The 14,845-nt window shown below is 39.6% G+C and overlaps 1 protein-coding gene across 1 annotated transcript in view; it reads left to right on the forward strand.

Moving 5' to 3' along the window:
- TRAPPC9 (trafficking protein particle complex subunit 9) overlaps positions 1 to 14,845 on the forward strand; it is a gene marked incomplete at both ends in the record, with an annotated part of 507,143 nt that overhangs the window by 225,307 nt on the left and 266,991 nt on the right. The window contains one exon of the mRNA XM_080339501.1: positions 10,140 to 10,230. Coding sequence (XP_080195627.1) covers positions 10,140 to 10,230 — 91 coding nt within the window. The remainder of the gene's footprint in view (positions 1 to 10,139; positions 10,231 to 14,845) is intronic.

The raw sequence follows: 14,845 nt of genomic DNA on the forward strand, positions 1-14,845 counted from the left end.
TGTATTGGTTGATATGATATGAAACCATCACGTAAACAAAGGCTTCAAACTTTAAATGTGCACATTACATTGTTTGCAGTGAAAAGTTAGTTATATGGAACACGGGTGATGGCCAAAAATAGTTCACAAAGGATGGGCACTTCAGGCTGTTTCTGTGTCTTGAGGAGCATCAGAAGTATTTTTGAGTATGGAAAGTCCATTTTCCATGGCTTTATCCATTGAAATATTCAGTATTTCAAGTAATGAGATTTTCAATGCTTTCTATATGAATGTATTGTAAAACTTGATTGATATTCATATACTTTTGGAGGGATGAAGGCAGGAGGTAAAGACAACACAGCATATTATTAAATTCAACCTTTGTAAATTTTTGATAGAACGAAAATTATTAGGAAAATAGACCTTCTTAGGAGAAAGCTTTCTGCTATGCCATTTCAATTAAGAAAAATTTTGGAGTAATGTAATTTAGTGTATCTTTGAGATTATAAATGTATTGAGATAATTTAAATTAAGAACATGCTGTCTTCTTTTTAAGCATCTGTTAGATGGCATCTGGTATCAGCTTAACAACTGGGGTTTGTTTTAACAGGATTTGAACAGAGAGAGCACATGTAGTATTAAGCTGGCCAATATTTGCAAATTATACTTCTCTTCCTATTTTCTAAACATTTTAAAACAAATTTTTTATTTTATTTGGGGACCTTCTGTGCATTCTGACTCATGGATCACAACAACTGTACAAAATATCCTTGGAAGTTCCTAGAGTGTTGAATTTCCTCCTGAGTGCTCTAAGATTTCCTTCTTTTTACTGATACTTAGTACCTGAATTCTTCAAAATCTTGAGTTAAGAAACCTCATGTTCCCCATGTGGAAGGTGAAGGGCAGGTTAAAATTCTCTTTGTGGCCTTTGCACACTTGATATTAGAACCACTGTCAAAGAATCACAGAATCACACAGAATGGTTGGGGTTGGAAGGGACCTCTGGAGATCATCCAGTCCAACCCACCTGCTAAAGCAGCTTCACCAGAGCAGATCACACAGGAATGTGTCCAGGTGGGTTTGAATGTCTCCAGAGAAGGAGACTCCACAGCCTCTCTGGGCAGCCTGGTCCAGGCTCTGCCACCTCAAAGGAAAGAAGTTTCTCCTCATATTCAGATGGAACCTCCTGTGCTTCAGTTTGTGCCCAGTGCCCCTCATCCTGTCATTGGGCACCACTGAACAGAGTCTGGTCCATCCTCTTGACACCCACCCTGGAGATATTTATAAACATTGATGAGATCCCCTCTCAGCTTCTCTTCTCGAGGCTGAACAGCCCCAGCTCTCTCAGTCTCTCCTCTTAAGAAAGATGCTCCAGACCCCTCAGCATCTTCGTAGCCACTGGACTCCCTCCAGTAATTCCTTGTCCTTCTTAAACTGGGGAGCCCAGAACTGGACACAGGACTCCAGATGTGGCCTCATCAGGGCAGAGCAGAGGGGGAGGAACAACCTCCCTCGACCTGCTGCTCACACTCCTCCTAATGCACCCCAGGTACCATTGGCCTCTTGGCCACAAGGGCAGATTGCTGGCTCATGGTCAACCTGTTGTCCACCAGAACTCCCAGTAGATATTACTTTTCAGAGTATTCCATTGATTGGTGCCATCTGCATTTTTACTTCAGAAATTCATATATGTTCACAATTATTGCAGAGAATTTGCTCACATGTAGGTGGTCCTCAATTTTAGAAGAATAAACAAAAAATTTTCTGTGTTCAGATGGTGGGATTCTAAATAGGAAGCACAAATGGTTTGGTTTGCAAGATAGACCCCAAAGCCTGTAGAGCGGTGCAAGAATGGGGAAGCATGGGAAGGGGAAAGTAATGAGTTAGGATCACCCAGTCTACCCTGAGGTGTGATCATGAACCCACATCAGATCCTTACACCTGAACTTGGAAAAGCATGTGAATTTGGAATTAAAGGTCAGCGTGTGCTTGCAGAGCTGTGGTGTCATCGGAATTTCAGGGTCAATGGGTAGTTTGTGTGAATAGGATGCGCTGATGGGTAGAGGTTGGTTATTTAGGGAGACTGGGCAGAGGTGATGAGGAGGGATGGTTGTTCTCTGTGTAGAGGATGGCTGAAGTGCACAGGGAATCATGAGGAGCTGAGGGATGGGCCAGCTGAAAGCTTTTGGGCCAAGGACAGCAGAGTCCAACAGAGTGATGTGGTGCTTATTTGTTACAGACCACCCATCAAGAAGCACCAGTTTTGGGCCCCTCATCGTAAGAAGGACATTGAAATACTAGAGAGAGTGCAGAGGAGGTGACAAAGCTCATGAGGGGTCTAGAGCACAAGTGTGATGGGAGTGACTGAGAGACCTGGGGGGTTCAGCTGGAGAACAGGAGCTGAGGGGAGACCTTCTGATCTCTGAACTGCCTGGAAGGAGCTTGGAGCATGGAGGGGGTTGGTCTCTTCTCCCAGGTAACAAGTGAGAGAACAAGAGGAAATAGCCTCAAGTTGCACCAGGGGAGGTTCAGATTGGATATTAGGAAAAAATTCTTCATGGAAGGGGTTGTTGGGCGTTGGAACAGGCTGCCCAGGGCAGTGGTGGAGTCACCATCCCTGGAGGGGTTTAAAAGGCAGGTAGATGAGGTTCTTAGGGACATGTTTTAGTGCTAGAGTTAGGTTATGGTCGGACTCAATGATCCTGAAGGTCTCTTCCAGCAGAAGTGATTCTTGGTTTCTAAGAATTTAGGAGATTTCTGGAGTACTTCAAGGACACTTTTTTGCACAGGTGCTGGATTTGGTGAGTGCTGTGCAGGTTCTGCTTCTTGAAAATGATCAAGATCCATTTGGAAGGGTGCAGTTTGATGGCAGCCTTGGCTACAGTCACCCCGAGATGGTGGAGTTCAATATCCTGAGGTGCAAGTAGAACAATAGTGACTCTGGACTTCAGGAGAGGAGACTTTGGGGAACTGGTAGGCAGATGGACCTCCAGGGGCAACCTTCTCAAAGCTCCAGAGTTGCAACAGTCAGCAAATACATCTGACTGTTCAAACAAGACATATCATGAGGTGACTGTAGCAAGTTGCAGCCAGGTAAATTCCCAGTTAGATACTGGGAAGAATACTTTTCATAACACGGGTCCTCAAATAGCAGAACACATTGTCCAAAACTGCTATAAAATTGATGTCTTTGAAGATATTGAAAAATTCTGGACAAGGCTTTGAACAACCTGATGCAATTTCAGTATTTTACTTGCTGTGAGCTCAGGGTTGGACAGTGACTCTGGAATTGCCTTTCAATATAAATTTGGGGATTTGTGCAGCCACGCAGAGGGCAGAGAATGCTGACAACTGAATTCCTGTTCTCCCCCATCTCTTGCTCTCCCCACGTCTGATTGCAGCCAGAGAAATTTTCTAATCTACTGTGAAAGAATTGCTGTTTCAGTGAAATGAGACTGTGACATTTTGGAGTAATTTTTGTGAAAATATTCCAAACCTGGCGCTAACAGCCTTTAAAAAATGAGACTTCCAGTGCTACCTTAAATATCATGTTCCATTTCTAACTTTTCAAACAGTTAGACCATTTCTTTTTCTTACTTCACTATTAATTTCTGTGATTTATTTGAGGCCTGTCCTACTTGCAATGTTTTCTTACATTTTTGAAATTGTATTCTGTGTACCCCTTCCTCATTTTTTTCTTTTCTATATTTAAACCTGATTGCCAACATTTTTTCAAAGCACATTTTCTTTCAGACGTATGGCTGACATTCTCCTGCAGTATAGGTATATTCTTCTCGATGTGTGGGATCCAAAGCTGGAAGCAATGCTTCAGGTGAGGTTTCGCATAGAATAAAAACCTTACCTTCCATATTTCAGATATGATGCTTGCTCTGAGAACTATTCATGACTCATTTTGCAAGTGTCCCCTGTCTGATTGATTTTTTTTTTTGCATGTGTATAAGTTGGGGAACGAGCTGTTGGAGAGCAGTGTAGGGGAAAGGGACCTGGGGGTCCTGGGGACAGCAGAGTGACCATGAGCCAGCACTGGGCCCTTGTAGCCAGGAAGCCAATGGTACCTGGGGTGGATGAGAAGGGGGTGGTCAGTAGGTCAGAGAGGTTCTCCTGCCCCTCTGCTCTGCCCTGGGGAGACCACACCTGGAATCTTGTGTCCAGTTGTGGCCCCTCAGTTCCAGCAGGACAGGGAACTGCTGGAGAGAGTCCAGCGCAGGGCAACAAAGATGCTGAAGGGAGTGGAGCATCTCCCGTGTGAGGAAAGGCTGAGGGAGCTGGGGCTCTGGAGCTGGAGAAGAGAAAACTGAGGGGTGACCTCATTCATGGTTACAGATATATAAAGGGTGAGTGTCAGGAGGATGGAGCCAGGCTCTTCTCGGTGACAACCAATGATAGGACAAGGGGTAATGGGTACAAACTAGAACACAAGAGGTTCCACTTAAATATGAGAAGAAACTTGTTCCTGGTGAGGGTGGCAGAGCCTGGCCCAGGCTGCCCAGGGAGGTTGTGGAGTCTCCTTCTGTGCAGACATTCCAAGCCGCCTGGACACCTTCCTGTGTAACCTCATCTGGGTGTTCCTGCTCCATGGGGGGATTGCACTGGATGAGCTTTCCAGGTCCCTTCCAACCCCTGACATTCTGGGATTCTGTGATTCTGTGGTCCAGTATAACTGACAAAATAATTATTCTCAACTACCGTTTATAGATTTGTTGATTCCTTACAGGATGATACTTGGAACTTTTCTTCATTAAATTCCCTGTAAGTGACGTTCCACTCATTTATTAGGTTTGTGAACAGTGACATCTTTTCCAGATACATAAATTTTATGAATGTTTTTGTATTTCATCATCTAAGTAGCCAATCAGAATTTTGAAATTATTATGCATTGGAGAGAACCTTGAATCATCTCATTTGATATAATGTCTGAGCTTGACAGCAAACAACTGATAACCATTATTGACATTTACTTTTCCGTTTGTCTGCTCAGCTTTTGATGACTTTATCTTTAGTCTACATCATAATTAAGAAGCTTTGATTATGAGAATATCGCATGTTGTGGAACTTTTGTACATTAGGAAAGGTACATTAGGAAAGGTTTCCTTAGTTGGATAGAGCTTTACATTTCCATGCAGCTTCTTAGCATCAACAATTGCTTGCAAAAGTTACTGTTACTTAAGAACCTCAATAACTGCTTGTAATTAGTCTTAATAATAAAACACCTCAATGATAATCAAGCAGAAAGATTAAAATATGACTAAGGCTACTGCTCTAAGTAAGCCGTGATCATTAATCATTTAAATTTGTTTTTCATAAGTATGATTTTTATTTATGAACATTTGCTGATTTGTTTCTGATTGTGTGCACACTTCCACCTGTATTTATTTGCAAAGGAACTGAGAAATATGCTATTGAAAATAAAGCTTCTTAGAAGGATGCAACATGTGGAATGCTGCAGAGAGAAAAAGCATGAGTAACTTTAAGATAAAAAACATTTTAAAAATTCTGTTATATTTTTAAGCAGTAGGTTTTAGAAAACACGCTGTGTTATAATTGTGTGTACCTAGCTACACATTAGACAATCAAGATATTATAAAACACTAAAGTTTTCCTTGGGGAAATAACTAGTTCATTTGACTGTCACTCAAGTTTTCAGTATGAAACAGTTTATATCATATTCAATCTGTTGCTAAAGAAACGCGAAATAAAAGTGTCTACTGTGAAAAATTAGGGTTTGGGTTTTACTTTATTTATTTTTAAGCAGCATCTGGTGGTTGTGTGTTCATTGGCTCTGAGGTCCCGTTTGAAATTCACCCGATTGTGCAATTGAAAATGTCTTGAACTGCCAAATGTGAACAGTTGCGGTGGAAACTGGAAGTCAATTCAGTTCTGGCTGGTGCACATGTTGTTAATAATAAATATTTGACCATTGAAAGTGAGGACGGGGTCAATAAATGCATTTAAGAATCTGATTCCTCTGGAAGAGCAGGTGTGTTATCACAATTTCAGCAAAACGGTTGTAGGTTTGGTTAAGCAGATTCTACAAGGTCAGACTTAGCTTTGACACACAGAACTTTAATTTCTGAATCTTACACTTCCATCTTTATAAAGTTCCACTGTGAGCTAAGAATGAAAGGGTTTATTGGCAACCCTTGTTCCAACTGCTTTGATTTCGTTGACTTCTAAAGGCTTGTCTTAGAAAACAGGCGAACTCTTGAGTTAAGCTTTTCTCTCTTTTTCCTCTGACATTTTATTGCTGCTTATTTTGGTTACTTTTCATCTCCAGGAAGATGAGTTTGCTACATTATTCAGTTTGTATTTGCATGATAGCGATCAATTCTATATAATTGCGTGATATATAGTCAGGAGATAAAAATCAATGATAGGAAATTCCATGCTACAGTATTTTGTCCTTTAGGAATGGTTAGACCATACCAGCTATACTGAGTTTCTTTGTCAGCTTCAGTGATTTTTGTCTTTGAGCCTGTTTGGCAGCGGAGCTTAAGCTGGACTAGATGCTTAGTGAACTCTGTGGGCAAAATTTGGGTAGTTGTTAAAAACACGACACTTTTTGGGGATTTTTTTTCGCAAGGTAAAGCAACTTCTTTGAATCAGTTTGTACAAGTTGGGCATTTTGATGATGTCTGAGTACATTTTTCCACACTGCACTGAATTCCTCTGGTACTGCCAAGTCTTCCTGCGAAATAGTCTGAAGACAGCAAGGTTGTGTTGATTAAATAATAATTTAGGTTGGAAGGAACCTCTTTGGGTCAGTTATAATGCGTTGTCATGCAGCTCGTGTCCATTGCCCCTCTATGTATCACTGTGTTTCTCCAAGAAGAGTCTGGTTCCATCTTCTCTATAACTTCATACTATGACAATAAAATTTCTCCTTAGCCTTCCTCTTCTTCTCAAGACCAAACAAACCCTGTTCTTTCAGCTTTTAATGTTTCATATGCCCCAGCCCTGTAATCAGGTAATTCTCCATGGAATTTTATCCTGCATTTCAGTGTCTTGAACTGGGGGAGCAAAACTGGACACAGGATTTCAGAAGTGTCCATCTGTCATTTTTTTGAGGTATAGCTATACATACTTTTGACACCCAATCTAAGAAGTAGTTGGTTTCCAAAATAATCCGGACCTGTGTTGAATTTGAAACTGGAAAATGTATTTTCCTTGCGAATACATGAATCTGCTTGGATAGCGCTTACTGTGATAAAGTATGGAGAATCACCTATTTTATAGTCATTTTATAATGGTATCTGAGACATTAAGCTTTCCATGGAGCTTTAAGCAGTAAAAATTTGTAACATTCCAGGCACCACAGTGAGCCAGTTGTAAGTACATTACAGTTAAATTAGTTTAACGTTACAGTTAATGACAGCCACTCTGTTTTAAAACTTCTTTTAAATACTACCTTTTTATTAGTGTTTTCTCTCACTTATATTCCTTACATTAAAGATGCGTTAACAGAATTATTTATCTGCAGTATCTATAAAGTAATCCAAATTGTGTATTCTCTATCCTATAGCTTGGTTTCTAGAAATCATTCTGTTGTGTTGTTGTCCTGGGTCTAATTTTTTAGCAGTGATGATTTTCTATGGTCATATTCTGCTGCCTTCAGTTTTCCAAAGAGGTGCTTTGCTTTAATGGTGTTTACAGCTTTCAGACTCTTTGGGATTTGTGAGTTCTTCATTTGTAGCGCTTTTAGGAAATAAAAAGCTATTTAAGCTTTTCTTTTTTTTTTTTTTTTTCCTGGGCATAATGAGAATATGAAGAAAAAATTTGTGAGAATGCTATAAAATATATCGATCCTTCCAATGATCCTTCCCCTGTGCTCTGCATTGGGGAGGCCACACCTGGAGTATTGTGTTCAGTTCTGGGCCCCTCAGTTCAGGAAAGAGATTGAAGTGCTGGAGCGGGTCCAGAGAAGAGCAACAAGACTGGGGAAGGGACTTGAACACAAGACCTATGGGGAGAGGCTGAGGGAGCTGGGCTTGTTTAGTCTGGAGAAGAGGAGGCTTAGAGGTGAGCTCAGCACTCTCCAGAACTACCTGAAGGGCAGTTGTAGCCAGGTGGGGATTGGTCTCTTCTCCCAGGCATCAGCAATAGGACAAGGGGCCATGGGCTTCAACTCTGCCAGGGGAAATTGAGGCTGGCTATTAGAAAGCAATTCTGTGCAGAGAGAGTGGTCAGGCATTGGAATGGCTGCCCAGGGAGGTGCTGGACTCACCGGCCCTGGAGGTTTTTAAGCTGAGATTGGCCATGGCACTTAGTGCCGTGATCTAGTCAATGGGCTGGAGTTGGACCAAGGGTTGGACTGGATGATCTCTGAGGTCTTTTCCAACCCAGTCGATTCCGTGATTCTGTGAGAACATACTTTGCAGTTAGATGCTGTGCCTGAGTTTTGCAGAAAAAGGACTGATCATGTTTAGGAGCTGTTCATAGAAGCTCAGGTTTTTTCTTTTTTAACCTATTTTTGAGGAAGGTGGTTCCAGTAGTTTTGGAGTTGTTGGTCGAAACCTTGACCAGTCTTGCTGGGAGTTCGTCTCTTAATTATGGTGAGAGAGGACTTCACCTATGGCTGTTTCATTTGAAGATTACCAAGTTGGAACAGGAGTGTTTTTGAGTCTCAGGATGCTTGCCTCTCTTGAATTTTGTTTCTGTGTGGTGCTCCTGCTCTGGGAAAGCATGACCCGAGCTGTAAAGACGATAGAGGTTTTACCAGAGGCTTTCCAGGGTAAGGACCCAGAAGCTCATATGTTTTGTGTGTGTTCATGAACGAGCCGTGCTTGCTCCACCTCCACTTCTTTCAATCTGGACAAGATAGGGACTTGTTGTGATACTAAACGGTACCAAAGCCAGCAAATGAAGCTTTGGCCAGATATTAGATGGTGCTTCAAATCCCATGTCTGAAGTCAGGGAATTAGATAAAAGAAATCCAGTGCTCTTTCTGTTAAAGATACGTGCTATCTTGGTTGATGCTTCACACGTGAAATTATTATTATTATGCAAGTTGTTTTGAAGCCTTTCCCAACAGGCTGTTTCAGCGCTTCACTGTCCTTAGAGTGAACGTTTCCTAAGAACATTTAAGACACACCTTGAGGTGCTGGAGCGAGTTGAGAGAAGGGAACGGAGCTGGGGAAGGGGCTGGAGCACAAGTATGATGGGAGCGGCTGAGGGACCTGGGGGGTTCAGCTGGAGAACAGGAGCTGAGGGGAGACCTTCTGATCTCTGAACTGCCTGAAAGGAGCTTGGAGCATGGAGGGGGTTGGTCTCTTCTCCCAGGTAACAAGTGACAGGACAAGAAGAAATGGCCTCAAGTTGCACCAGGGAAGGTTCAGCTTGGATGTCAGGAAAAATGTCTTCACAGAAAGGGTTGTCGGGCATTGGAACAGGCTGCCCAGGACAGTGGTGGAGTCACCATTCCTAGAGGAGTTTAAAAGGCACATAGATGAGGTTCTTTTAGACATGATTTAGTGCCAGTGTTAGGTTATGTTTGGCCTCGATGATCTTGAGAATCTCTTCCAATCAAAATATTTCTATGATTCTCTGCAATTCTAATTTTTCCTCATTTTAGTCTGAGCGTGGTCCTGAGCTCCTCATACAGGGGTGAGTAGAACAGGAACCATGTTCCATGCCTGTGTGACTCTGGTGTGATGTTTGCCCTCAATACCTTCACTGTCGCTGCATTGTCCAGCATCCCTGTATCTCCACAGAATCGTCATCGAGCTGGTATTCAAAGCTCTCCTAGCCCACATTTGTTCTGTTTTTATTGCCTGATTAAATGTTATCCTTTTTGTTTTCAGGTTGCTCTTAATTTGTCATTTTGAATTCTGATCCTGCACCACATAGTTCTGCATTTTTACAGCTTCCACGCTTTTTTCCCCTTGTGTTTTAATATGGTTCAGGTACATTTTACCTTTGCATCTTCACATTAACACGCCTCAGTGGAATTAAGTTTTTATATTCCGAAGCTACGAACTGCTCTAAATATTACTGTTAGCCAATTCATGGGTTAATAAACCAAATATGTAGCATTAACCTTTAATGAATCTCTAGCTTGCAGTTTTGATTTGCAGTAATAAAAGTTGTACGTGTTACATGCTCGTCTTCTCTCCGAAACAAAATTTTCCTTAATTCCAATTTACCCTTCCTTGAAGCGTGAAGGGGAAGCAAGTGTGGAGGGTGTTCTTAATCAACTGGTCCTGGAGCATCTACAGTTGGCTCCTCTCCAGTGGGGTGAGTAGTGTCAACATCTATTGATGATCTTTTTCGAGGATATACTGGCAAGTAATTTTTAGCAGCATGAGAATGATAATGTTTTCATTTACTGATAATCTACGATACAGGAGAATTTGGTATGAGTTTTATTTTCTTTTAGATATTTTACTTGGCTGAAGATAAACTTAAATTGATACCTATTTTATTTTAAGTATCACTGTTCAGTGGTTTAAATATGAAACCTGAGTACGCACTTCTTTCTGTAATTTGCTCCTAGTTATGTTGTATGGGAGATGGCTGCTACTTAAATTTTCATTTTGCCTAACAGTATGTGTTTTGAAAGGAATTTCTCGAAAATATTTTCCCATGGAATTGTAATATACTTTGTGGCATATTTGCATTACTAACTTTTTAGGTACAGAAAAAGTTGTTATTCTGTGTAATGGGGAAGAACAATTTCTCTTAATTTTGCTTTTAGAATGATGTTTCAACAACGAAATACTGAATTAATTTAAATTTGAAGAGTCCTAATAGGTTCTTAGCAAGGCTTGTTTAGAGGCTTTGGAACACAGGATGGTTTATCTGCAGCACTTTTATGTCAGTTACAAGTTTCAGAACAAGTCCCCAGTAGCAAATTTTGCTATATGCTCCTTATTTTAATTCATTTGATGACTTGGAAAGGACCAGTTTTAAGGAACAATGATCCATCACTATTGTCTGCATTCTAAAATGACCCCAGTCTCTAGTATTTGTGTATTCTTTGGAGTATTTAGGTTGTTTTCAAGCCTGTGGACCATCCTCAACTCACATATTAAAACTTGTAAGCACTTTGTTTATACACGAGAAGGTTAAAACTGGTAAAGTTGTTTGTCATAAATCATCTGTTTCTTAAATCATGCTTATCTGGCTTCTGTTCTTCAGAGGATTCAGGGATTTGGTGGCATTTGCTTGTATGACCAGTTTTGGCTGTGATTACCTTGGTCCTCATCAGTAAAACAAGTGGTTTACATCAGATGCGTGTGATTTCCTTGATTTTCTTCTTTTAATTTTCCTTTTTAAAATGCCAAATTCTGCTATTTTTGTAGTAAAATAAGCTTGTAGAGTCATAGGATGCTAGCTGGTATTCCTGCCTAAATGGTGATATTCATAGATACTTTGATGCACTAGTTGGAAAACATGAACGTAGCACCGATTTACCTTAAAATCTTATTGCCTATGGAGCTGATAAATTCTCAGGTTGTTGCTTAATTCAGTTAAAGAATTCTGGCTACTTTAGTTTTCAGAATGTATGACCAGCAGACAAAACTCTGTGATATTCTCTGCCTCACAACCATAAAATCTTTTCAAGCACAATCTCTTAGCTAATTATGGCTTACATGTTAATTATCTTCGTTAAATCAGGGGAAAGGAGATCATGTGGGATCTCAAATACTTGGTTTCCCACAACTTAAATACGATATGTCCTTTATGAAAGTTCTGGTGGAAGAAAATAGTGGTTTGCAGAGGTCTACTTTATTTTTATGTCTAGTATCTTCTCAGTATGAAGTTACTATTGCATATATTATGTATTTTGTATAACACAAAGAATATGTCTATGTAGAGGTTATCCATGGAGATTATTGAAAAAGACATTTTGATTAAAGGCCTGATGTTACCTGAAAACAAAAATTGAAAATTAAACCATAACTTCAAATATTCAGTAGTTAAGTCTTTGCTAATTGGTTTCACTATGTTGTAACCACATATCCCTGCCTGGAGTCATCATGTGGAAATCTACTGCAATCCATCCAGAAAGTGAACCATGGCAATACGGGCAGATTTTGGTTTTATTGATATGTGGGATGAAGGAGGAGTTAAAAGATCGTAGTTTTGTTTTGTTTTGTTTTTCACTTTGGTGTGTGGGAGTAATAAGGAGTTGTTGGACTGTCTGGACAATCAAGAGTGTATGTGTACATGTACACATGTTTTTAGCCAAAGTGACATGTCTGTTGGAGTTTAATTTATCTTTCAATGCCAGAATCTGTGTCTTATTTAACACTTAAAGGCATGGTAAAGTGTTATGTGTTTCAAATGCAAGTTTTGTTTTCCGTGTGTTTATTATTTTTCTTGGTATTTTGAAGTGATCGACCTTAACTATTTTGGAAGAATCAGCTATTTTAGTAGTAGTAGTCTGCACTGAGTACCAGTAATGAGATAACGTTGTGCAAGCTAAATTAATTCTTTGACCATTAACATTTCTAGTAAAAGAGAACTGCAATCTTAATATGTATAATTCATAAGGTGTGCTGGTTTTGCTGAGATCGTGTTAATTTTCTTCATAGTAGTTAGAATATTTTTAGTAGCTAACACTGTATGAGAATTTAGTATGAGAATAAGGTGATGACACACTGGACTTGCCATGGAAAAGAGTCCATGTTCTTGGGATAGAGTTAATTCTTTTTTTCCAGTAGCTGTGCTGTGTGTTCGAGATGATATGAAAAGAATGTGAGAACTCACTGATGTTTTGGCTCTTGCCAAAGAGACCAAGGACTTTTTCAACTCTCCAGCCACAGGAACTCATAGAATTTGGGATAGTGCACAGACTGGACAGCATCCAGATTGATATCCAGGCTGGCCAATGAGATCATCATGCTTGGTATTTGGCTGGAGCTGTCCTTTCCAGGTCATCAGTTCAGCTTTTTCCCTTTTTACTCTCTTTCTGGGATTTTCTATATGGGACAAATGTTTGAGAGCAATTGCATTGTGCATCACTTCTATCTATCTATAAGTATCAATAATAATAGCAATTAATATTATTTTATCTTCTCTTGCCATCTTATTAAACTGTTCTCATCTCAACCCACGTATTTCCTCCCTTCCCTTTCAATTCTCTCCCCCATCTCACTTTCTGGGTGGGAGGATGAGTGAGCGGCTGCGTGGTCCTAATTGCCAGCTGGGGTTAAACAACGACATAAGGCAATAGTCTACAGATCTTCTTTTCTCTTCCTGCCTTGTCCAATATTTTGATGTCATTTATAAGATGACATCAAAATATTGGCATCAAAATGCTGTAATATTATGGTGTCAGATTTTTTTTCTCTTAATTATAACACACTGTAGTTTTGAGTTTTGGTTTTCTGTGTGTTAAGGATATATTTTATTTTAATGTGAATCCTTTAATACTAGCCATCATTATGATATAATCTGTGCATATATTGCCTGAAAATTTTTCCTTAGTGTTAGGCAATAAAATTGATTCTATGAGTATTCCGAGGCTTTTGCTATATTGATGGTTGCATTGAAGGGTTTACTTCATTATAAATGCTCACACTGAAACATGAATGAATATTTAACATGGTTTTGATTTTAAAAATGACCAGCTCTTGTTCAAATCCGTAGAATCAGCACTTCAAAATTCCTTTTAAATTTGGCATATTTAATTCATATTAGAGTTAATATTACATTTCTCAAATTAGAAAAGCATATTGAAATAATTTTTCATGTAAATTTGACAATCTTGTCTTTTTTCATTAAATGCCAGGCAAAGAATAGAATTAGAAATTAGCGGCATTGAAGTTTTGTTCTGAAGGTTAGAAGTCAGCTCTGAAGTTTGTCAGATAGAGGGAAAAATGGCTTTTTGTGAACAGTGTTGGTTGTGATTTCATACAATTAAATGACTGGGGAAGGGAAAAGTATTAAAATGTGAGGAATAATAAAAAAGAAAATATGTCAAAGGCCAGAGAGAGGGTTCTTAATATGTTGTTAAAATTGATTTTAAGATTTAGGACATCTCTGTAAAACGGAGTTGTCTATTAGGGAGGTTAGTAAATCACATGTAATTGAAAAACATAATCTTGCTCAACACCACCAAGTTCAGTGTTCTCTAAAATTTATGACATATTTTCTTTTTACTGCTGGGCAACAAACCAAATGTAGGAATAGATGTGGCTTTAAGGCGAATATATTAATATCATCAAATCGAGGAAACATAGCCTGTGAAGCTTAATGAGAACCAAGGCTCTTCAGAGGTGTATGTCGTGCAAGTTCTTTGGTTAGATTTGAAAATTATCCAATGGAGGCGTTTGTAGTTGCTGGCTGTGCGATATATTTTCAATCTTTGTTTGACTTATGTTGCTACCTTTTGCAAGTAAGGAAAATTCCGAGACCCAACACTGATCAGTTTGATGCCGCTCTTCTGCATTTCATAGCAAAATTATCATAGGTACAAATGCTGTGCACAAAATGTTTTTACTGAACTTGAAATAGCCTCAGTTTAAAATAGGCTGTCGATTGAACCCTGAGTATCACACAGAATCCCAGAATGCATAGTGTTTGCGGTTGGTTTTTCCTTTGAAAATACAGTGGTTTTCCTAATGAAATATTGAAAACAAAGTCACTCACTGAACATAATAAAATGTATTACGCATATGTGTCTGAATGAAGCTTGAACTGGTTAATTCTTCTGCTATCACAATGTCCTGTTTCTTTTACTCCTTCTCATATCCAATTAAACATCATTATTTGGTACTTCCTTCTCCGGCAGTATTTCTGCTGTCACGTTGTGCCGAAAATCTTAATGGTCTTTAAAAAATATAGACTGTGTTTATTAACAGACCTGTGGTCTCCCCAGGGCAGAGCAGAAGGGGCAGGAGAA

Source organism: Nesoenas mayeri (genome assembly GCF_963082525.1).
Source record: "Nesoenas mayeri genome assembly, chromosome: 2".
In the NCBI taxonomy this organism is placed as follows: Eukaryota; Metazoa; Chordata; class Aves; order Columbiformes; family Columbidae; genus Nesoenas; species Nesoenas mayeri.